This window comes from Lynx canadensis, chromosome C1 (assembly GCF_007474595.2).
Source record: "Lynx canadensis isolate LIC74 chromosome C1, mLynCan4.pri.v2, whole genome shotgun sequence".
NCBI lineage: Eukaryota > Metazoa > Chordata > Mammalia > Carnivora > Felidae > Lynx > Lynx canadensis.
Window position 1 is genome coordinate 52,879,088 of NC_044310.1, and position 24,903 is coordinate 52,903,990.

Here is a 24,903-nt window from a genome sequence, read left to right on the forward strand (position 1 = left end):
GTGAGTTCGAGCCCCGCGTCAGGCTCCGGGCTGATGGCTCGGAGCCTGGAGCCTGTTTCCGATTCTGTGTCTCCCTCTCACTCTGCCCCTCCCCCGTTCATGCTCTGTCTCTCTCTGTCCCAAAAATAAATAAAACATTGAAAAAAAAAAAAAAAAGAGTAGGGAAGAGCATAGAGTGGACAGAGAAAATGAATTATGGAAGATTCCATAGCTGGCACAGGGCACAGAGCTGGAACTTGAATTTTCTAGTTTCCAGATTCACTCCTTACCTCTTTACCTCTCATATGCTCAGCAACACAAGACATGTTGCTGGGTCTGAAGACTTGAGTTTGAATTAGCACTTTTTGAATAGGATCGGATATAAATGTGTCCCAGAAATACACATCTTGTTAAAAAGTTTTACAATATATGTTAACTTGTGGGCTGTTTGAATTAATAAGGAAAAAATATAGTCCATTACTTCTTTATATACATAAGATACAGAAGGGCTCACACATAAATGTTAATACTTACCTCTTAGTGCTGGAATAGTGGGATATGTTTACTTCCTTATTAATTTTCTTAATTTTAAATTAAGCATGCGTTGCTTTGTATAACAAGGGAAAAAATAAAGCAATAAGGAATTACACACTATTTTCCGGTGTTATTTTCAGTCCTTTCTGGTAGACAGTACCTTTCATAATACATATCTGATAGTAGATCCTCAGTATGGTGCTAAGGTTCTAAACAAAACTCCATTACCCTCCTGGCTAGGTGACTGGGACTTGAGAAAATGCAGGCTGGGGCCAGGCTGAGGGTGGTGCATGCTCACTTGGGAGCCAGAACAACACTCTTCTGCCAGGATCTCTCACCTCAGTGGGCCAGACCTTGGAGGATCTGGAAGCTGCTGCAGCCAGGGCTCCATCCTCATTGCCTTATTTTATATGTTTTTATTGTTTCTAATAATGAGTGTATTGTTAAGATCTATCTCCATCATTAATAGTCCTAGTGTGTACCTATTGAGCACCTTCTATGGGTAAACACTTTTCCTTTGTATTAGGTCAGCTATAAACGAAGCAAAAAGCTTATATTCTGGGAGCTGGGGGACATAAATCTTAAAAGGGCAAGGAAATATACATGTCTGATGATGAATGTTATGGAGGAAAAGCAATGTAAGGATGAGACACAGTGGCACTTTGGGCTGGGGAGGGGAGGGGGGGAGGAGGGAGGAGTTTTCTTATTTTATAAAAGTGCTCATCAGTGAGATCTGAATAAGTGGGCTTGAAAAACCGTAAGAATAACTGGAGGAAACGTATCCCAGGCAAAGGGTGTGAGTTAGGAGAATGTTTAGTGTGCTCAGTAACAGCAAGAAGGCCACTATAAGTGTGATTCAGTGGGTGAGGATTGACAGTAGAAGATGAGACCAAAGAGGCAATTGGGGGCCAGATCACCAAGGACCTTACTTTACTGGCCCTTATAAGGACTTCAGATTTTGCTGCGAATAAGATAGGAGGTCCTGGTGGAGAGAGGTGAGGGCAAGGAGCAAAGGGTTTATGCAGAGTCATGACTTGGCTTAGGTTAAAAGGTTTATCACTGCTGTGGCAAGAATACATAATAGCAAGGCAAAAGTGGAAGCAGGGAGACCATTTAAGAGGTTATCCCAAAATCCAGGTGGCAGATGGCCATAGCATTAATAGTGCAGTAACACTGAAGGTGGTGAGAAGTGGTTGGATTCTGAATGTGTTTTGCAGATAGAATCATTAGGATTTGCTGATTAATTAGATGGGGTGGGGAGTGTGTGAGAGAGTAAGAGAAGAGCTGGCAAGGACTTCCAAGGTATTTGGCCTTATCAATGAGAATGACAGTTGCCATTTTTTATGATAGAGAATACTGGTGACAGTCAAGGAATCAACATTTCAGTTTGAAAAAAGTGGGGTTTGAAATGTGCATTAGATATCCACATGGAGAGGTGCCTGAGTGGCTCAGTCAGTTAAGCGTCCAACTTCGGCTCAGGTCATGATCTCACAGTTCCTGGGTTTGAGCCTTGCATCAGGCTCTGCTCTGTGCTGAGAGCTCAGAACTTGGAGCCTGCTTCAGATTCTTTGTCTCCCTCTCTCTTCTGCACCTCTCCTGCTCACTTCAGATTCTCTCTCTCTCTCTCTCTCTCTCTCTCTCTCTCTCTCAAAAACGAATATTTTTAAAATTTTTTCGTTTTATTTTTTTGAAAATTTTTAGTGCTTATTTTTTGAGAGAGAGATAGAGTGCAAGCAGAGGAGGAGCAGAGAGAGGGAGACACAGAATCTGAAGCAGGTTCCAGGCTCTGAGCTGTAAGCACAGAGCCTGATGCAGGGCATGAACCCACAAATGGCAAAATCATGACCTGAGCCAAAGTCGGCCACTTAACTGACTGAGCCACCCAGGCATCCCTAAAAATTTTTTTTAATTAAAAAATAGAATATCCACACAGAAATGTTGTCTAAGCAGTTGGATATACAATACAAGTCTGGAGTCTGGGGAATGGGTCAGACTAGAGACTGAAATTTGAGATTCATTGTGTATAGGTAATACTTAAATCATGAGACCCAAAAAGGTCATCTAGCAAGAAGCCGTGGATAAAATGGAAAAGAAGTCCAGGACTGAGTCTTGGGATACTTTACTGCTTAAAGGTCACTGAAATGAAGAGGAAGTGGTAAAGGAATTTGAAAAGGAAGTCAATCTGGTAGAAGACCAAGAGAGCCATCTCCTTGAAGCCAAGTGAACAAAGTATTTCAAGAAGCAAGGAGAGGTCAACTGGGTTAAGTAGGCCCAATAAGATGAAGGCTAAGAAACCTGACCTTGGATTTAGCGGCGGGGGGTGGGGGGGGAGTCATCAATGAACTTGAATGAGGGCTGTTTGGTAGATCAGTAGACTAGAATGATAGGATGATCCTGGTTAGTTCGAGCTCTTAAAAATGGAGAGGAGAGGAGCTGGAAACAGTAAGTACATGAACTGCCAGGGTTTGCTGAAAGGAAGGAAAGCTGGAGTGCCATGTGGAGTCAAGAAGAGTGTTAAATTGAAAGGAGTTATAGCATGGTTGTGTGCCAAAGAGGAGGATCCAGTAGAGGAAAGCTAAAGACCCAGAAGCAAGAGGAGTGACAATTGCTGGAGACTTTTCCTTGATTAGGCAAGAGATAGTGGGATTCCAAGGAGAGGGTCCAAAAGCACAGTGTTCATTCTTAATAAGAGGAGGGAAGGAAGAGCAAGTGTGCAGAGATGCTCATAATGATCAAGGTAGTGGACCTTCCATTCTTCGTGATGTTGTTTTCTCAAGAGACTTAGGAAGCAAGATCATTGGCCAAGAGCAAGGCCAGAGGAAACAGTATTGAAGACCTCTTTGTTGTGTTGAGATTATCTTCTGTAACTGAGGTTTTAGAGTAGAACTCCTCTGAACACATAATTGGGAATCCTGACAGAGTTCTGTTTCATTACAGTAGTTATTAGTGAGGGGAGAGGGAGTTTAAAAAATCAGGAAGGGGAGGAAGAAGATGGTGAGGACAGAGGTGTATGGTTAAAGATCAGATCCTGAATTCTGATATTTCTAAAAGCATGACTCAAGTGTAACATACTACCCTAAGGAGAGTTGTTCTCGGCACCGTTGACATAGCTAGATTTACAAGCAGTTTTTGGCAATATTCAGGTATTTGAGAACTGACTTGCTTGTATTTGAAGTTTTGTGACATTCCACCAAGCAGTGGCTGCATCCCAAAGTCCACATTCTTGAGCAGTCATTTGTAATTTAAGAGGAGTGGTAGATGGTGGAGGGTGACCTCAGAGGCCCCCCCCCTTTCCTCCTCTACAGCTCATGCCCCTTTTCAGAGCAGAATTAATGGACTTCATAGGCTATCGCATGTCTGATATTTACATCTGTAAGATGTCCAGCCTCGGGCCCTTTCAGACTGTATATAATCCGTCAATGGGTCCCTAATTGATAACACAGTTTCAGATTGCCTTTCAGACTAGCTGGAAACAGACTCGCAAAAATTGTAAACCATTCTTAGCTTTATTTAGCCAAAACTAGGTCATGTGTCCATCCATCCGACACACATGTATATTCTTTTTCTTAAACCTACCCCTGCCAGATCTCTGCTTTCTAAACTGACTCCTTGTCCCTGATTCCATTCAGGCAACCAGCATTTGACAGTTCATGCATTACATTATGGTGCTGGTAATGTTTTGCTCAGATTCCTTCTTGCTTTTATCCCTAGTTTCTCTCCCTCCCTACCTCCCTCTCTCTTTTTTTAAATTCCTGCTGAGCTATTTTCTTGTGCGTAGCCTGATCCCTAAAGAGAGTTTATTTGAAGAGTCCAAGGAAAGTTGCCTCTTGCTCCCTTGAGTTATGCAATTGAGGTGTGAGCAGAGGGGGAGTTAGTCTTTCTTGCCAAAAGAAAAGTGCCTGGACTTTTTTTATATTGTGTTTGATTTAAAGACCTCATTTGAAGTTGCAAACTTCGATCTTGGTAGCGTCGCAGTCTCCATCGAGAAACGGGATTCACGGGGCGTAAGGGCATCTGTAAGTCAGGTTACAGCGGTACATGCTGCCGGAGGCACAGGTGGGCACCAGGGCCCGTGTTGCCACTTTCAGGGGCTTCACTGCATCCTTCTGTGAATGCCAAAGATTGTGTGTTGTAGGCTTCTCTCTCTCTTCTTTAAAATGCCATGGGAATTATCTGTTCAGTATGCTAATGCCAATGCAATGAAAAGCTTGTGTTCTATCTAAAAACCTAAAATAAGAGAATAAAAATCAAACTAGGAATTTCTCGTTTCTTTTTATGCCTAACTGTCCGAGCTTCATGATTGCATTAGCGTCACAAGAGATGTGATAATTATTTATATAACATCTAAAAACCGTTCAGTCACTTAGAATCTAGAGGTGCCTGGGTGGCTCAGTTAGTTGAGCGTCCAGTTTCAGCTCAGGTCCTGATTTCATGGTTCGTGGGGTCAAGCCCCGCATCGGGCTCACTGCTGTCAGTGCACAGCCCACTTTGGATCATCTGTCTCCCTCTCTCTCTGCCCCTACCCCACTCTCTCTCTATCTCTCTCTCAAAAGTAAGCAAACATTAAAAAAATACTATTAAAAAACTATTCAGTCACTTAGAAATCTAGATTGTTGAGGCTATGCGATTCAGTTTACATGTGTGTGTACACGTATATACAAAATTAAGTATACAGAGGCCTCTTTTCTTCACTGATTCCCCTTCAAGTTCCAGCCCTATAATGGGTGCTACTGCAAAGACTAGTCTTTCTTATAGTTTGTCACAACAACCCTTTTATACTGATTGCAGAAGATTTTATTAGTCGCATATATTCTCATATGCATCTTCTCTCATAATACATATCATAATGGATACAGCCTGGTTTTGTTTTTGTTTTAGTTAACAAATATATCCTGAACATTTCTTTGTATATATGTGAATAAATATACTTCTAGATCATGGTGGTAATGATTGTATAACATCCTTGAAGTAGGGACACCTGGGTGGCTTAGTCGGTTAAGTGTCCAACCCTTGATTTTGGCTCAAGTCATGATCTCATGGTTTGTGAGATAAAGCTTCGCATTAGGATCTGCGTTGACAGTGCAGGGCCTGCTTGGGATTCTCTCTCTCTCTCTCTCTCTCTCTCTCTCTCTCTCTCCTCTCTCTCTCCTCTCTCTGCCCCTCTTTATCTCTCTCTCAAAATAAAATAAACTTAAAAAAAATCCCTGAATTAACCAGTCTGCCCCAGTTTAACATTTAGAATGTCCCAATTTTTTTAACTGTATCATTGTTCCCCTGGAGGGATTTCAGGTGACCCCTCTTCAGTTTTCCTTGACCCCTGTGTAGTAGTTGACAGGTAAACTTCTTTTTTGAAGTTCTGTCATCCTTTGGTTTCTATAAAATTACTCTGTACCATTTACCTGTTTACTTCTGAGTCCTTTTCATTTTTCTTCTTAAGCTCCTTTTTCCTCAGGTAGATGTCCCCACATGTCCTCTCTTAATCACCTTCCTCACTTCTAAATGTTATCTCCCCAAATGTTCTCAATTTAGCCAGCACCTTGGCTCCTACCACATGCTATGAAATATTCCAAATCTCTCATTCCAGCTGTGGCCTATTTGAGTTTTGTTTTTTTTTTACTGAGTAACCAAATTTAAGACACACATGTCTCTGTGATTATTCTGTAGCTACCTCAAAAATTAAATTTATTTAAGTTTATTTATTTTTGAGAGAGTGAGAGGGGGAGGGGCAGAGAGAGGGAGAAGGAGAGACAGAACCTCAAGCAGGCTCTGCACTGTCAGCCTGGAGCCGGACGTGGGGCTCGAACTCATAAACCATGAGATTGTGACCTGAGCCGAAACAGAGTCAGATGTTTAAGCGACTGAGCCACCCAGGCACCCTGCTACCTCAAAAATTAAACAGACAGCTCACTTTTCTCTAAACTTCTCCCCAGTCTGGGCTCACTGTCACAATTAGTTCCACCTCCATCCTGGTCACACTGGGAATTCTTCCTCACCTTTTTCCACCTAGTACTTCCCCAGGTTTTAACAGATTTCTCTTGAGTTGGTGATCAAATGAGAGTGTGAGTGAGTGGATATTGTTAAGCATTTACTATGTACAAGACCCCTCACTAGGCTTTTACTATGTGTGCTTCTTCCTGGGTATTATGCTGACTTGTGATGTAGTTCTCATTGTCCCCTTTGCACTGAAGGGGCAACCTGGCTCAGAATCCGTAGTTCAAAGATATGTCTTGAATCCCCTTGTCTTCTCCACTGCTAATGACAATAAACTTAGATCTTCATAGACCTTTCTGTTAATATAGAAATTAATATAGAATATAGAATTAAATACAGAATTAATATAAAAAACCTCCCATTAGGTTTCTCTGCTTTTATTCTCTTTTTCAATATATTCTGTACACTATAGATATTTTGCAAACATCTGCGCTGTAACTCCATTTCTCAAAAACCTCTGATGACTCACCTGTAACATAAAGTAGAGGCCTTTCATCTCCATTTTCTCCTCCTCCTCTTCCCTCTACCCTCAGGGAATCACTTTCATTTCTTCAAATCCCCAGTCTCTCTCACTCTTCCATACTTTAGCTTATGTTATTGTTTTTATCCTAAAATACAGTGCCTGCCTTCTCTGACTTGTAAAATATTGCTCATTCCTCGGGGCCCAACTTCTGTCATTTTTCCTGACTCTTATAGGTAGAATTCCTTGTCGGTTGTACAGGTTGGGTTCACTAGGGGCACGCTTCATGGAGACTGGCAGCCTGCGGGAAAAGGAAAGAAGTGGGATTGAGCGGTGGGAGAAGTTGGGCTGAGATACAGTCTCAGTGGAGTCCTCAGCCACCTCAGGGGGAGCTTGCAGGCGGGGGAGGGGGGGGTTGTCATTCAGAGTCATGTTGGCCCAGCTACAACTCTTCTTTATTATTTTACTCTACGGTACATTCTTAGAAATTGAATTTTTTATCTTGAATATCTACCTGATCCTCTGCTCCTTTTCATTTAGTTTTTATTCATTGAGTTCCCGATCTAGTGACCTGCCCATAGCAGGTACACAGTAAATGCTTTTTGATGAATGAATGAATGGAAGGAAGGAAGGAAGGAAGGAAGGAAGGAAGGAAGGAAGGAAGGAAGGGAGAGGGAGAGACTAGGATTTTCTTTGTGCTTTTGTTTTTATAATGGAAGAGCCAAGCCTTTTGAAGGACCTTAGTGAAGAAAAGAATGTGGTTGTAATTTGCTTGCAAGGTAGCGCTGGTTTCTTTAGCTTCACAGCAAATCAGACATAAATATCCCAGGTATATAGAAGGACACAGACTATGCGCATGAATAATATCATCCTACATTTGCGTGATACTAACTATGGTGAGTCCAAACACACAATGTACACAAGAAAATCAATCTGCTCTGCTTCGTAGTACCTCATAAGCCATCTCATGTTTTCATCTTATTCTCACCATGGATACCAAAGACAAGTATCCAGTCCATTTTATAGATGAGAAACAGGCCCAATTGATCTACCTAAAGTCAAACAAATTGTTGGTATTGAGATGACTAAACATTATATGTCCTGACTCCTAATCCAATGGGCTTCCTACCACAGACAGCTTATGATGAGGTTTTTCCATCCCTGTAATCTGCCTACTGACATTTCAAACTCTTTATGTCTAAAATCAAACCCATGTCTTAGACTCTTCCAAGCCAGCCTCTTCCCTCTCCATGTTCCATGTGTCAGTTAACAGCAGCTTCATTTTACATGTCACCGAAGCGTGAGATCCAGAACCAACCATGACTCATTCCTTGTACTTCCTCCTAAAGAGCTTCTCTCAGGTAGCATCTATATATGCTAGTTTCTGTGGCAGACACCAAGATAATCAAGACAGAATTTTTACTCTCAAAGCTTAAAAACAGTTGTATATATGTATTTATTGAGGGGAGTGAAGGGAAGGAGAAGATCAACAGACGATACAGTTACCATACAGCTAAGTGCTATAATGATAAAGGTACCCTGGAGCACTTGAGCCCAGATTCTAAGATTGAGCTGAGTCTCAAAAGACAACGGGAATTATCCTGGTGATATGCATGTGGTAAGTACATTTCCCATTTAGAAATCTATAAAAAGTGCAGCCAGCACAATCAGTATCATTGTATAAGAGGGAGTAAGTAACAGGAAATGAAGGTAACACTAAGCTAGTTTTTAACCACTTGTATATTACTCTGAGGAGTTGGGTTTTGGTTGGGTTTGGTTTTGATTTGTTTTTTAGCTTGGAGTCAACAAGCTGACAGACTTAAGCAGCATAAGCCAGAGAGCTTTGTGGAGAGTGGACAGAAATGTAGTTAGCCTGGAAGAAAAAGAAAACCGGACTAGACTATTACATGTTATCCAAAAGTGGGAGGGGGCAGTCGAGAGATGGCCATGGCATAAGCAAAATGGCTAGATGAAGGATAAATGAGACGGCAAGAAGCAGAGAATCTTTGTAGATCACTCACTCTTCCAAGTTGTTTGGCTGCAAACAAGGGGAAAGGTCCCTGATAACTTAGGGAAGAGATAGAATGAAGGAAGTGTTCTATTGTTTCTGCTATTGCTAATCATTTAAGTTAGGGAAACTTCATTGTTTTTTAAGTTAGGGAAACTTGAAAATGTTTATATGCTGAGGACAGTCAGTCTAGGAAGAAAGTAGAACTAAGGAAACAGATGGGACAATGGAGTTAAATGTCTTGGTCCAGTTGTTCCAGTCATCAGAGTCACCTGGAGTGCTTTGTCAAAAAACCCAGCCCAGACCTGGCCACTCAAAATGGTGGCTTGGTAAAGCTTGGGAATCCGTAGGTTGCAAAAGCTGATTGTGACAATCAGCTAGGCTTTGAGAACTCTGTTCAAAGTTTCTCCTACCCTTTCCATGAATGTTTGGAGATCACCTGGTCCTTTGGGTCCTCTGGGTGTGGTCTATTAAAAGGAAGGGGATAGAGTAGTAAGTCCTACACTGATCCTAGATTGCCCCAGAAGTTTATTCTGGATTCTCTGAGCCCATGACCAGGCTGTCTTAACCGAATCAAGGACAGAGTGGAATGGTTAGTTTTGCATTATGTAGATAACCTAGAATGGATACAAGGAACTGTGAGTTTGGAGCAGAACCAGAGATTTGAGGATGTTCTCTCCTTCATATTAGACTGAAGTAAATACAGTGGGATTAGCTGGGTCAGCTGTCATTAAGTTTGGCAGTGGCCTTTTACTAGCATGGTCATTGTGGTGGAAGAATCACTGGGATACATGGCCTGGAGCCCATTCAGGGGTCAGAGCTTAGGGTCACTCTTCCATTCCTGAGGCAGAATATGCTTAGCTTAAAATGGGAATAATAATATCTCTTTGGTAAAGCTCCACAGGAAGCCTTCAACTCTTGTTTGGCTCTTGCTTAGCTGTCAGACACTTGAAAGATTAACCTCTATATGCCTTGGTTACCTGAATGTTAAATTAAACCTACCTCAAAAGGTTGTAATGAGAATTAACTGGGATAATCTGTATAAAAGACTTAGCAAAGTGCCTGGTACATGACCAAATACTCAATATGCCTACCACTCCTGAACATATAAACAGTGTCTGAGGGTCCATGAAATATGGCTCCTCCAGAATATGTGGTAAAATGATGCTCTAGAAGGGAGCTAGGAGTAGGAACTGGAAGGTGTGATACAGGGTATAATGCCACAAATTTGGTTTGGAGTCCTAAAAATGTTTGTTTTATTCCCCTCCAAAATGATTGCTGTTGCACAGAATATTATTGAAATGTGCTCTGCATTTCTGGTCTTTTGGGGGAAGTGTGTGTGTGTGCCTGCCTGCCTGCCATTCTGTGTATTTAGGACAGCTCTTGTATCTTATATTTGGCAAGCTGTGGGAGGTAGATAGCTTTGTGTGTTTAGCTGAGTAGTGTTGGGCTGGGCATCAGAAAGGCCAGAGTTCCTTGAGGTGGGAGGCAACAAGCTTTCTACTACAGAGCAATTTCTTTGTGTTTCTACCTTTGGTGGATAATACCATCAGGAAAAACCAAAGTCACAGCCCAACTACAAGCAGTTTGTAATCCATCTATTTCTCATCAGCCTGGTGGTTTAAGCATTAAAAAGGGCAGTCAAGGAGTTTGGGGACATGGTTTCATTTTGACTAGAGAAGCTGATGGAAAAATTGGTCAGATGTAGATGGTGAAATTGGAAGGGAAATATTTGGGGGCCATGGGATCTGGAGCCCATATGTTAGAATTCTCCACAGACAGCATACTACACTGAATGCAGACAAATCTTGAGACTCAATAAATGGGAAATAAAGAACGCCTATAAAGGGGAATGGCACATTTTTCTTAAAGTAAACTCTACCTCTAACGTGAGGCTCAAACTCACGACCCTGACGTCGAGAATCGCATGCTGTGCGACTGAGCCTGCCAGACACCCCGGAAAGGAACATTTTTTTTTTTAAACGTTTATTTATTTTTGAGGCAGAGAGAGACAGAGCATGAACGGGAGAGGGCCAGAGAGAGAGAGGGAGACACAGAATCAGAAACAGGCTCCAGGCTCTGAGCTGTCAGCACAGAGCCCGACGCGGGGCTTGAACTCACGAACCGCGAGATCATGACCTGAGCCGAAGTCAGACGCTTAACCGACTGAGCCACCCAGGCGCCCCAAGGAAAGGAACATTTTTTAGCTGCTTTTCCGACAACGATTTGTGTGTTGTGATTCAAGAAAAATAAGCCATTGGGTATTTTGAAATTGTCTTTGCTAGAATTAACATAGGAACTATGAGAGAAAAATAGTAAATTTGTTGAAAGCTACACAGAAAGTGACCTGGGGAACCGAGCTTGCCTTTAAAGAACAAGGAGTTGTCACAGGAACCCCCTTGTTTGTTAAAGGCCAATATGAATTTTCTCTCTCATTCTGTCTAAATGTTTCTTGGTCCTATTTGGACATTTTCCTTACTCTTGGGTCAATAATAATCATCTCTTAGTACTGACTACCAAGTTATTCTAAGTTACTAGGAAGTAAGAATACTAATTTTTTCCTCTTTTTTTTTTGTTTTTGCATAAACTTGATCAAAGTCCGTTAGAAATTTGCTCTTTCTGGTTGTAAATCTTTGCGCTTCCTTCCTTCCTATTGACCCTCATTCGTTACCCTTCTTACTTCTCTTTGGTTTCTAAAGGATCTATGGAAATACCTCATCCAAATCCATCACGTAGAGACTAGAGATGAGGACATTGTGAGAGTTCATTGGGGCCAGAGGTGAAGAGCCTTGGCCAAGGCCATCATTCACTGGTTTATCTAGCAGTTAGCGACTCAGTGCTTCCTAAAATGAGGCAGGCACCAGGCTCTGTGATGAACTTGGCTCCAGACTCTGCTCCTGCCCTCACAGAGCTTATGGCACGTCTGCCTGAGAGACCTGAAACATAGCCACAAAATCAGTACACTGACCATTACTAACTTTTGCTATAAGGAAAATACAGGGAGCTATGAGAGAGGATAATAATTGCGGTGGGGGGTGGGGGCGAGGGGCGGTCAGGGAAGGTCTCTCTGAGACGGTAAAAGAGTTCTTCCGGGCTAAGGATCACCTTGTGTGGAGAGTTTGGCACATTTGCCGAACTGAGAGATGTAGCTCTTGACGTACAGTGTAGTGAGTTGAAGAGGGTAAAAGTGAGGTTAGAGCGGGGCACCTGGAGTGGGGTCAGTTGAGTGTCTGACTCTTGATTTCGGCTAAGGTCATGATCCCAGGGTCATGGGGCTGAGGCCACGCTGAGCCTGGAGCCTGCTTAAGATTCATTTTCTCTCTCCTCTCTCTCTCTCTCTCTCTCTCTCTCTCTCTCTCTCTCTCTCTTTATATATATATGTACTCTCCATATATATACGTATACGTGTATATATAAAGTGAGTATGGAGAGTAGGAAGGGGCCAGATGGTGCAGGGCCTTATCAGTTTTGGATGCAATGCGAGTTGTAGCACAGTTGGAAACCTTGGGAGGGTTTTCAGCAAAGCAATGTTGGGATTTGATTTGCATTTTAGAAAGATGCCTTTGGATGCTGTACAGTGAGTAGATTTAAGGTCAGAGAGCTTGCCAGTCAGAGATGGGACCAAAATCCATGGCTTCCTATTCCCAGTCCATTCTGATTTATCAGCATCTTTCTTCTAGTTCCTAAGTGCCAACCCAAATTAAATAGTGCAAAATAGCATTGGGCCTGTGTCCAACGGGCTTTCTTATGTTTATTCAAATTGACAGTGAAAGACCCCTCCAATCTGTTGAACACCTACAGAATAATTAAGAGGTCTCAGTGATATAGTTTCTCAGCGGCATAAAAACTCTATTCTCTAAAATATGCTTTTAATGGCTTAGTGTCACTCAGAGTCCTGAGTGTTATAATTAGCTTGACTCTGCCTTCTGAGCTACAGTATGTGTCTGTGCCCTTTTCCAGCTAAGCCAGCCTGTGGGGTCAGTGGTGAACCCAGTGACGTTGGACTGCTCAGCTGGCGTGGGCCAGTTTTAGCAGCTCAGCCACTTGTTTTTTTCTCACAAGATTAAATGCTCACATTAGCTTAAGTCTTCTTGCCGTTGTCCTATCCTTTCTGTCACGTGTCTTCTTAATTGCAATTTATTCACATTGTATATTTACACACTAATGCAGCTGGTTATTTTGATTGAGAAACACCAACATTTGTATATTCTGCCTCTCAAGAGACTTTTCCATCTGCTGATTGCCAATGCATTCAGCATCTATTCACTGACCTCATAGAGGCACTGTCGTGCTCTGGAAAGAGCATGTGGCTTTGGAGGCAGACCCACCTAGATCAAATCATGACTCTGCCCTTGAGCAAGTTCATTCAGCATCTGTAAAACGGATATAATAACAAACTCCTAAAGTAATTATGAAAATCGGCACACTGTGTGCAAAACTGGTCTGTACGATGCTCAGTAAACTTTCACTGTCTTATTATCAAATCAGCCTTATTGAGACATAATTGACAGGCCATAAACTTCACAAGTGGAACATACAGTTGATATATTTTGACATGTATCATCTCCCGAAATCATCAGACAAGCAGGCTTTTTCTCTCTCTAATTACCTATTTCTGTGCCTGTCATGCTGGCAGTGGTGTTGGGAGAACAGAGTGTCAACCGTTATCGTTATCCTTGCTCTATATCGATTGAGTCACGATATCGATCTTTAATTGGATTTGGCATTAGAAGAGAGTTGGTTAAAACAAACGTGTCACAGATGGCTGAGAAAGAGTACTTCTGAGCAGAGGCTCCCAGCCTGTATGCTGCACACTTCAACCCTGCAGCTCTCACGGAGGGAGCACCTTGATGTGAAGAGAACTGGGCATCTCTGCTCAAGGCACAGAGGTGACTCTGATACAGAACTTGTCCTCAAGGATCTCCGACTCTGGGGATGGAGGAGCGAAAAGTTACCCGGAAAAGTAATTACTCTAACCAGAAGGTGGGAGAGGTAAGATGCTGGAGGATTTCAGAGACTGTAGTAGCTTCCAATTGGGCAGAAGCTCCAGGGAAGAAGAAACCATTTACTGCCACCTTCACATGTGTCTGTCTGAGTTAGGTGTGCAGAGCAGTTGAGACGAATACAGGTCCTACCCGTTGATAGCCTAAAACCTGACACTGTGCATCATGGGCCGGCAGGTTGGACGTATGCCCAGCCTTTTCCTGGACATTGTCCAGCATTTCTGAGGAAAGAGCAAGCATGCAGCACCCCGGCCCAAGTTATCTAGTGGCCCCAACACCTCACTAACTTCTAGGAATGGGGGAAGCTGCCTCTGGGTTGCCTGTGTGGAAAATAGGCCTCTATTCACCTCCACATCTTGGTCAGAGAGGGGCCCAGTTGGGGTTCACACCACAGTGATAGATTGCTGCTGGGCCCTGGGGTCCTCATTACCATCATATCCATCATCTTCTGCTAGTACCGAATAATGGATGAAATTTAATCAGATGCCAAAGGAGTTCTCAGCAGGAGGGTTTGAGGAACCTTGCCTGATACTTACACTCTAGTGGCGGAATGATTATAAGGAACCAAAATGATCTTTTGTGGGGAGACTAAATGTATCATGCACTGTATGAATTCTGATTTATTTTTAAAACATTCTCGCTCTCCTTGGCTCCCCTTTTAATAGTCTCACTGTAGCCTGTTTATTGTTACAGATGTTACTTTTAAATGAGGTCATTGAGCTTTACTTCCAAAGGCAGTGTTTGCCTTTTTATTGCCGGCTCGGCAGGGCTGCCTCAAGACCAGTGCTAACATGAGATCAAGGCGAAGGCTTCAGACCCCCAGAGAAAGAGCCGCCTCCATGTTGACATGCACTCACCTCAGCCATAGGTCTCCAGGGAGAGCATGGTCGCCTGAGTCCAGGTGTTGACCTTGACCTCTGCCTGGCAGAGTAGGACGGGCACCGGCATTGTGGTCACGCGTGCTTGACTGCGGTCTTGTCCGCGGGGAGCCCTCAGGGAGGCCAGGAAACTCTGAGAGGGCTTCTTGGTCTGTAACTTGAGGATAATAATTTGTTACTCCTAGAATTTTTGTGAGGATAAAATACGCTGCACTTTCTCAGTGTATGTTTGGTGGGGCAATCGCTGAAAGCGTGAGGCACTGACCATGCTTTAGGCCCTCTGGGGAGTGCATATCACACACAGTGCAGTCAGGGGACCAGCACTATAACTGAAGGCCCACTGACCAAATCCAGCTCGCCGCTGATTGTTTGTAAATAAACTCTAATTGGCACACCCTCACACTTACGGCCCTCCGTGTCCTGGCTGCTGTGGCACTACAGCTGCTGAGTCGGATGCATTGCAACAGAGACTGCTTGGTCTGCAAAGCCAGAGTTCTTGACTCTGCGACTCTTTGCAAGAGTTTGCCGACCTCGGAACCAGACTCCAGGGTGGCTGCGTGGCGGTCAGAGCTTCTATACATTCTTGTCAAATGCGCGTCGCACTTTCTCTTTGCCTTTGCCCAGACTCCTCCTCCCCTTGCTTTGCACCCCATGATCTGCTATGTAAGTCTTCTGGTGGATCAGTTACTGCAACAGGGCTTGGTTTTTGCTCAACTGTGTGTATCCTGCAGCACGTAAAGCAGTAACGTACACATAGTGAGTGTATAATTTGTAACTGATTTAGTGGGGAAGAGAGTCAGAAGGGCATCAGAGAAGGGAGAGGATAAGCAAGGCTTCATGGAGGTTTGGGGACAGGACTGCATGCGTTAAGGTAGCTGTCATTCCTGCTGCACGTCAGTGGCATCGGCGGGATACAGTGTACATAGGAAGGGAGGCGATACCGTGTGGTAAGAACATAGGAACCAGGACACCCAGGCTTGAATCCCGACATGATCCTTTACTGATGAGACTTTAGACAAATCACTTAAGCTCTCTAAGCGCATTTTCTTTTTTTTTCTTTTTAGTTTTTTAATTTATTTTGAGACAGGGATAGACAGTGTGCAAGTGGGGAATGGGCAGAGAGGGAGAATCCCAAGCAGACTCTTCAACACCAGTGCAGAGCCTGATGCGGGGCTCAAACACATGAACCTTGAGATCATGACCTGAGCCAAAGTTGGATGCTTAACCAACTGAGCCACCCAGGCGCCCGTCTAGGCATATGTTCTAAAGTCCAAAGTAGGGAATAATAATACTGCCTTCATCATACAGCTGTTTTAGGGGTTAAATGAGATAACATGAAGGAAAGCCTGGATCCCAGTACTGGCACATTAGAATCACTCTGTAAGCTATTACTGAATGATGGTGGTTCTGACCTTTCAAGTACCATCTGTGCTATTTTCCTCATTGTGGCGTGAACGGGGTCAAGGTCATGGGTCTAGTCCCTCTGGAGACTAGCCCTTTAATGTCACTCTTTTCCACAATTAGAGAATGTACCCCAAGCCAGCAAGTGTATGCTGGTCCAACAGGGACCAACCTACTGAGGGGAGAGGCTAGTGCAAATGAATCATTCATGCTGGGAAAATATTCCAGGACATAGAGTGTCACCATGCAGTGTTAAGAATAATAGCTTCGCTTGACTGAAGCATTCATTACATTTCTCTATTCATGGGTGTTTTTTAAGGAGCAGAAAGAAAATGTTTAGTGGAAAATTTACAGCCTTAGATCTAGTGGGATTTCTTCATACTACAAGCAGTTTATGCAAAACAGATGCCTAAGGAGCGGTGCCTGCCTGCACCTGTGGATTTGGTGGTTATATTTCATTTTCCCCACTCCAGTTCTTGCAGACAACCTGAAATCCAACCCTGGAATTAAGTGGCAATATTTCAGTTCGGAAGAAGGAATTTTCACTGTTTTCCCAGCACACAAGTTCCGGTGTAAGGGCAGCTATGAGCATCGCAGTAGGTATGTTGACTTGCTTGCTAAATGCTAAGGTTTTAATTACTACTTAAGAGTCATCTGTGTGAAATAGAGACTCCTCATTTACATACATGGTTCTGCCTCGAAGCTGTGATTTCAGGAACTTGTTCTGAAATGATTTCACCACTGAGCATATGTGGCTATGGAAACTCTAGGAAGGGCAAATGATAAAGCCCAGAGTTTGTCTATAAGCTGTCTAACAAGCCAAAGAAAACAAAATATTCACTAAAGAAATTAAATTGTTGGAGGCGCCCAGGTTGTTTTGAGCTTCAGGCATCTTTGATGAGACAGAAATGATAATCCTTTCTCTAAAGTGCCACCCTACATGACTTCATAGCCTGTCTCAGAGTGGACTTTGTGATTCCCAGCTTTCCTTTCTGTGACAATGCGCTTAGCCATCTTTTTGAAATTTACATGCAATCTGAGCTACTAGAAGTTTTAAGGTTGTCCAGAACACATTGGATTGAAGATGGTTAACATCCCTGCTCTTCTCACGGAAATGAGTGGAGTGTGTACCGTTTAGCCAGAAGGGCGGTAATGGTGAGCTCATTTGTATGACAAGACTCATCAATTTACAGAACCCCTTAGGCAAAGGCACTTCCCTTTTGAATCCCTACAGCTTCCCTTCACAGTGTCAGATGTTTGATGCCAGAAAATCTGGAGCTAGTGCAAGATGTTCATTTTTCATTGCCATTTTTTGGAGTCTGAATTAGCCATCACTTTAGCCTCTCTTTATCTTTACTTTAAATTGTGTCTAAAATTTTCCCCAGGGAAAATACCTCTTCTGTGCTTATCCTAGAAAGATCTTTGTGTTGTTGGTATGGTTTCTACTGTTCCCTCTCTAGACATCCTGGTTGAAGACTTCAGTGTCTTAGAGACTAGACCAGAAGCCATGACCTTGGGTCTAGTCTGGCTCATCTAAGGAGAGGCCAGAGACCCCATGAACCATCTAATTTGCATTTACTTCTAAGAAGATAGTTTGACTGGCATGCTGCTGTTAATGAATCACCCATGAGGGAAAGTCCAGAAGGACAAGCAGGGCCTTGTCACAAATCATCAGCACTCACCTCCACTTGGAAGGTTTCGTGCATATCCACTCTGAATCTGCATTAAACCAATCCTCAAGGCGTCTTCCCTTGGCTAAGTAGTAATCCAGGTTCCTCCCCTCATAGATTGCTGTTCCCAGCTCTTTACTTGACTTAACTGTTGCAAGTTCTCTACATCCTTTGAAATGTGGAATGGGCTTTCAGAGCTCACAAGAAAGGAACCCGTGGATACAAATCATGCTGTGAGGACTGATTCCCTGATTTTACATTTAATGTTACTATTTATACATCCCTCTAAAACAGTTTTTTAACAACTTATTGTGACAGTGTGAACACATTCCGCTTTTCATTTCATATGGGTTGAGTTGGAAAGGAGATATGCTATGTTTGTTTTTGTTTTTGTTTTTTGTTTCTTGTTTTTTTAATTCACTCACCTTGCCTGGAAGACGTGCAGAGTTCAGTATTTGACATGGTTGTCCGTGTTGGGATACTCAGATTTGCTTCCTTTCTGGTTTCTCTTTCATTTCTGTAGCCAACTTTTCTGGATTCTTTTATTCCGTTTCCCTACTGACTTAATGTTACTGACTAGTGAAAGTACAGTGGTACTTCAGGGTTAATGTAGGACGTTTGGCTTGAGAACAAAAGTGTAAACTTGGCCAGATTTTTGAAGGATTCTTTTTTTTTTTTTTTTTTTTTTTTTTTTTGAACTTTGCCTATATTTCTTAATTTGTGCCCAGGCTTTTGTGACTCAACTGGCGTCTGACATTTCATGGAAAAATCTAGGTTTTAGGGGTGTCACTAAACAATTCTCTTGAGGCTGACTTGCTTTCTTAAGCTCCCCCTAATTTGTTCCAGCTTTAAAACTGTGAATAGAGACCTCATTAAACCTCTCTCACAAGCCTTCCTGTACTGCACATTAGCCGAAGCCTGCTTTTGATGGGAGGCATTTCTCCTTTGGACCTTCCCCACCCTCCCTCCACCCCCTTTTCTTAATGTTGGCAAACAAAAACCTGGCAAGGAGAGCTGTTATCACAGGCTTGGACAAATTTGATGGCATGGTTTTAAATGCTCAGATAAGGGGCCTTTTGGTGGCTGACCTGTGTGAATTGCTTTAGTACAGAAAGGAAAGGGCCCTCTTAAGCGGTTAGCTTTGTCTGGTGGAGACAAACCAAACCTGCTATTGAAGGCTGCCCAGTGTGCTCACAGATCCCAGTCTGTCTCACTTTTAGCACAACCCCACTCTGTTCGTCTGCAGAGGAGGACGTGGCACGGGCGAGTGGACCGTCCTCTCCCTCTTGGGCGGTCTCTGCAGCCCGAAGGGCCACCAGTTCCATTTTCTGTAGCTGACTATTGGGTAACCTTGAGCAGTATCACCACACACAGCTGAGAGCATTGCCTTTCAAGTATGTTGAAAAGGCCAGCCCCCCAAAGTATTTGCTGCCCCCCCCTTTTTTTCAAGTTTATTTTTTATGTAATCTCTATACCCAATTGTGGGCTTTGAACCCACAACCCCAAGATCAAGAGTCACATGCTCCACCAACTGAATTTGCTTCTTAAGATCTCCTCCCAGTTGCTTTAATCTTTGGAAGACCTAAGTTACCAGTCCCTGTTCTATGTTTACTATTGTCTCAAGGTAGTGTTTCAGTGCACCAATACCATTTCTCCTTGCCAGCTGATCTCTCCATCCTTGTGCCATCCCTGGAAAAACACATGGACATCAAATGCCTGCACATCTGTAGTGTTCACAGCTGTGTAGGTTGAGGTCTTTTTACCTAAACCAGGACTGACCCCAGAGAGCTTCTCCCCCTTCTAGACCTATCTACGTCTCCACGGTCCGGCCACAGTCAAAGCACATAGTAGTGATCCTGGACCATGGGGCTTCTGTCACGGACACCCAGCTTCAGATCGCCAAGGATGCTGCCCGGGTCATCCTCAGCGCCATCGATGAACATGATAAGGTGACCATTACCCCAGTGACCCCTGTGGCAACTGAATCTTCCTTCAATGCCTTTCAAAAAGTACTTTATGTTTTATGATCTATAGTTTTAAATCCATATTTAAAATGACTTTGGGAAAAGAGAGTTGGTTTGGTTTTTATTCTTGTTTGAGCAAGCAGCTACCAACTCTGGTTTCCAAATCTCTTTTACAATCGCCCCCACCAAGCCAAGTCTTGTGCTTCTTCCTTCATGGCTTCTGGTAAGATTTCCAATAAGCTGTGACTTTCACACCAGAAGTTGTGTGCTGAGGGGGGGAAAAGGACAAGGGCTTGATGCTGGTGGATGGCTGAACTTTATCTCAACATTTATGAGAAGTGTGGGATAAGGGAAGGCTTCTAGAGGTGTCCTAATCTCTAGGATACCTCAGAGACAGGTGTGTTTATAGCTAATGATAATCTGTTGCGTGTGGACGTTTTGTGCTTCATCATTTTGACTTTTTCAGCTCCTAAGGTTTTACTGACTAATCTAGTTGCTTAAAACACTCTGTGGCTTTACCCTCACCCCCACCTCCAATTGGAAAACCAAGATGGTTAGTACTTGCTAAGATTTTTCCCTGCATGCAACAGTTATTCTTAATGTTATAGAAGAACACCATACTGCTGACTTCATCTTGAAACAAACAAACCAACAAAAAAACAAACTCTAGAGTCCCTCCCAGTTACCAATCCTTAACTAATCCTTTTCAAATTGGATAGATTTATGCCTCCAAACATTTATTTTTTAAACTCTCAGAAACTGTTCTGTAGGCCTTCTCAGTTCTTGGGCTTTTCCAGAATTAAGAAAAAAAAACAAAGAAACAAACAAAAACTTTCAAATGATAAGATAACAAGATTTCTTTTTCTGTCCTCCAGATTTCTGTGCTGACTGTGGCCGACACGGTCAGGACGTGCTCACTCGACCAGTGCTATAAGACGTTCCTGTCTCCAGCCACGAGTGAGACAAAAAGGAAAATGTCCACCTTCGTCAGCAGCGTCAAGTCTTTGGACAGTCCTACCCAGCATGCAGTGGGATTTCAAAAGGCATTTCAGCTGATTCGAAGCACAAACAATAACACAAAGTTCCAAGCGAGTAAGTGTGCTCTCTCAGAGGACTTAGAAACTAACAGATCAAGGATGTCGATAGGAATACATTGTAAATTGATCACACAGATGTGTCGAGAGGGATTTTTAAAAAACCGACCTGGGATAAAATTTTCATGTGTTGTCCTATTCGTCATCTAGGACTAAGATCTTAATTCAGTTTTCTCATCTTTTCCAATCAAAGGTACTCAGCCTGCACGATTTCTTCCTTCACAGAGTCTCTTCTTCCTGCCCCTTTATTAAGAACACAGCCCCATTTATTTCCCAGGGGAATATCTACGTCCTTTTTAATGCTAATTGTCAGCCTTGCCTCTCGTGGACTTAAGAGTGGATGTCTACTTGTGCGCATGTGCACGTAAACAGGCTGCAGGATTCTTGCCTTGATCCTTCCTTCTTGTAACCAGCTGTCATTTAGATGAGCACGGCCCTTCAAATGTACAAAGGCACTCTAATTTAATTTTCATGTATTAAAGAAAATCTGGAATTAGGATGCATGCTAAACTGAAGGAAAAGATATTTGAAATAAGACACATGCTTTGAAACTACTGAAAGGAATCTTATGTCATTTTCCCTTTTATATTCTAATATGTATTTGTTGGATTTTTTTTAATGAATATATCCTATTGAGATAAACTTAAAGAATATATTTTCAAGTTGTTCTGTATGTCTGCATTAAAACTAAGATAGTATTGAGAAATGCAAAGCATAGTAACTGGCACCTGGTGGTCCCTTAAAAGGTGGAGGCTACTGGAATTATTACAACTAATGATGGTGGATGCCATATTAGGTTTATGTTTGTATATAACAAATTACCACGAATTTAATAACAGCTTAAAATAATGTACGTTTATTATCACACAGATCATTCCGTGGGTCAGGAGTTCAGACATGGCTTACCTGCGTTCTAGTTGAAAGGATTTATTTAGGGTTGCACAAGACTCAGTCTAGACATCACCTAGGTCTGTGGTCTCCTCTGAAGTTTGGAGTCTTCTTCCAAGCTCAGCTGTTGGCAGAATTCATTTCCTTGCAACTGTAAAACTCCCATGTACTTGTTTCTTCAAAGCCAGCTGGAGAGTGTCTCTTCTTTGAGCCCCTGACTTCAGGGACGGCTTGGACCCTCTTTTAAAGGGCTCATTTGTTCTAATCAGACCCATCTCCTTTTGAATTAATCCGTTTGCTCTCCCTTGTGATTAACTTATTAGAAACCTCAATTACATCTGCAAAATCTCTCCATCTTTGGATGGATGTACTATATGTAGTACAATCACAGAAGTGAGGGTGTGGGCCATTGGGATCATCTTAGAATTTTGCCTACCAGTCCTGTCAAGCATCAACTAGCCACAGACCAATATTACAGGACGGCTGAGAGTAAAGTTCCCCACAATTCAGTAAGGCCAGTGGAACAAGGTTGACTCCCAAGTATTCAAGACAGATTGGCTAGTTGGTCAATGCCATTTATCAGCTGCTGTTTACCTATCCACACTCCTCACCAGACTTTTCTACTTGATTTCCAGTCGTTAAGCCATGTTCAGAGTTTAAGTCCATTTTTTATTATTACGGTATTCAAATAATGGAGAGAAATGTTTGGCTGTGGCCTGGCAGTGATTGTGAGTCAAGGGAGCCCAAAGTAAGTTAATGAGGATCATTTTGGGGAGCATGGTAAACTAGAGGGCACATGGCCCATGGAGAAGGCAGCTGTTTTTCTATGCAGCCTGTGATTGCCACGTAGGAGGGCCTGCCCAGGGTTGCCAGATCTCCTATTTTAAGAGAAGCCAGAAATCTGGATTTTTATGTGAACCCCCTTGGTTTTCAAATGTTGACATTTGTTTCAGCTTTAAAACTGAGACCTCATTAAACCTCTTCTTACAAACTTCCCTGCACTACACATTAACAGAAGGCTGCTTTAATGGGAGGCATTTCTCCTCTGGGTTTTTTGGTTTTTCTTAATGTTGGCAAACAAAAACATGGCAAGAAGAGTGACCATCACAGCCTTGGAGGAATTTTGATGGCACTGTTACTTAAATACTCACTGGAGTCCTTTTTAAGCCAAGTAAGATGTTCCTAAATTTTTGCTCACGGGCATTCACTTGACAGCTTCTACTGGCAGTTGAGAGGAAAAAGAACTCAGAGTGAATTGCATAAGGAAACACATCAGAAATTAGCATTGTCCAGATCATTAGGGAGAGATTTGAGGTGTTTTCAAGCAATTTAGCATAGTGGTTAAGTATGTGGGTTTTGGACTTTAACCAATGTGAGTTCAAATTCCTACTCTGAAATTTTTATAAACTTGCGAACTCGTGTAAATTATTTGATCTCTCCAGGCCTAATTTCCTCTTCTGCAAACTGAGGGTGATAATAAGATCGAGGATTCCATCATAAATATTAAATGAATATTACCCGTGGTTATTATGATATTCAGTTTCCCATAGGACTTCTAGCTCTGGCTAAACTAGAGCAGACACCTCAAACATCTAAGTTGACCTCAAGCCTAGATGGCTGAGGACTACACTTTATAGACTTGGCTACAGCATAGGGAGGGATGTACTCATCTTAGGAGCTCGCACTCTATCTCATTACTTCTCTTCTGCTTCCTAGATAATTATTTAGCTTCTGCTGAATGCCTAATACTGTTTTAAAGCCCCAGGGTTGGGGGGAGTTCTAATGAGTAAGACCTACCCTGTAAGATTGTTGTAAGGATTAGTCTGTGCATGATAATAAAGTATCTGCCCCAGGTGAGTAGCTATATGAACACAGGCTATCTGCCATAAATCATGGTGGCTTTGTACCAATTTGTTCTGCACTAATCAGAACATCCAAAACTTTTACCCATTGCTGGCTCTTTTTCAGTCCCATGGCAAATCTGTAACTGATACCATCGACATATTTGGGTTGCCTGTTGAGGGTGGGATTGGTTCGTAGGTCATTTTGTAGCAGAAGGAATACAATGGTGAGGTAGGAGTGGGGAATCCAATGGCTTGGGCGAAGTCCTAATTTGAGTTGCTCTTTCCTCTTTGATATTGACCTCAACACATGCTTGTATCAAGGCTTGGACAGGGACTTGTCAAATGGAAGCTATTGTGTTTTCTTCCAGGCACATGCTATGTCTTTGCTCCGCCCCAAGCCCTTATAATTACTCATCCATGACATTACTAATTATAAGGTTTAATTCCTCTGAGTGCCTAGGGAAGGAATATCCAAATAAGTAAAAACATAATATATCAAATTTGGCAGATCCGATATCTAAAAAGGATAGGACTAGGAGAGAGGCTGGGCAGAGACAATGAGGATGTTTATAGGGTGGATGTCTTACTGTTGGAATGGGAAGGAAAAATACTTGACTACTAAAGGAGGGGCTGCAGGCTGCTGGCCTTCTGGCTTTCCAAATGTGGGCCTGTGCCTTAACACCAGCTCTCAGTGACAGCATATTTTATCTAGAGTCATAAAGCTAACTAAGTAAGAAACTCAGTTCTCTTTTAGGTCCGTCTTACGTGTGTCCAGGCATTTATCACATACGGTACCTTTGCCGTGGGGTGATGGTTTGTTTGCCTCATACTTCAGATCAGCCTCATGGTATATCTATACTCCCCCAACTAGGGAATCAAGTAGCATTTTTTTTCCAGTCTCAAGTTTAAGTGAGAAGTTTGGGGACTAACAGTATTTCATAGGACAGTATTTACATCATTGGAAAAATAATTGACATCAAGTTTAAGATGGATATTTCTAAGCTTAGAGATTTTGTGTGTGTGTGTCAGCCTTCACTTCTTAATTTCTGATGAGTAAATAGTACAATTAAATTTGCAGTTAGTGGGGTGCCTGGGTGGGTTCAAGCCCCACATCGGGCTCTGTGCTGACAGCTCAGAGCCTGTAGCCTGCTTTAGATTCTGTGTCTCCCTCTCTCTCTCTCTGCCCCTC

General features: G+C 42.7%; 1 protein-coding gene across 1 annotated transcript in view; it reads left to right on the plus strand.

Moving 5' to 3' along the window:
* Positions 1-24,903, plus strand: part of CACHD1 (cache domain containing 1) — a 210,309-nt gene that overhangs the window by 135,007 nt on the left and 50,399 nt on the right. Inside the window, 3 exon segments of the mRNA XM_030325973.1 lie at positions 16,728-16,854; positions 19,729-19,873; positions 20,764-20,980. Coding sequence (XP_030181833.1) covers positions 16,728-16,854; positions 19,729-19,873; positions 20,764-20,980 — 489 coding nt within the window.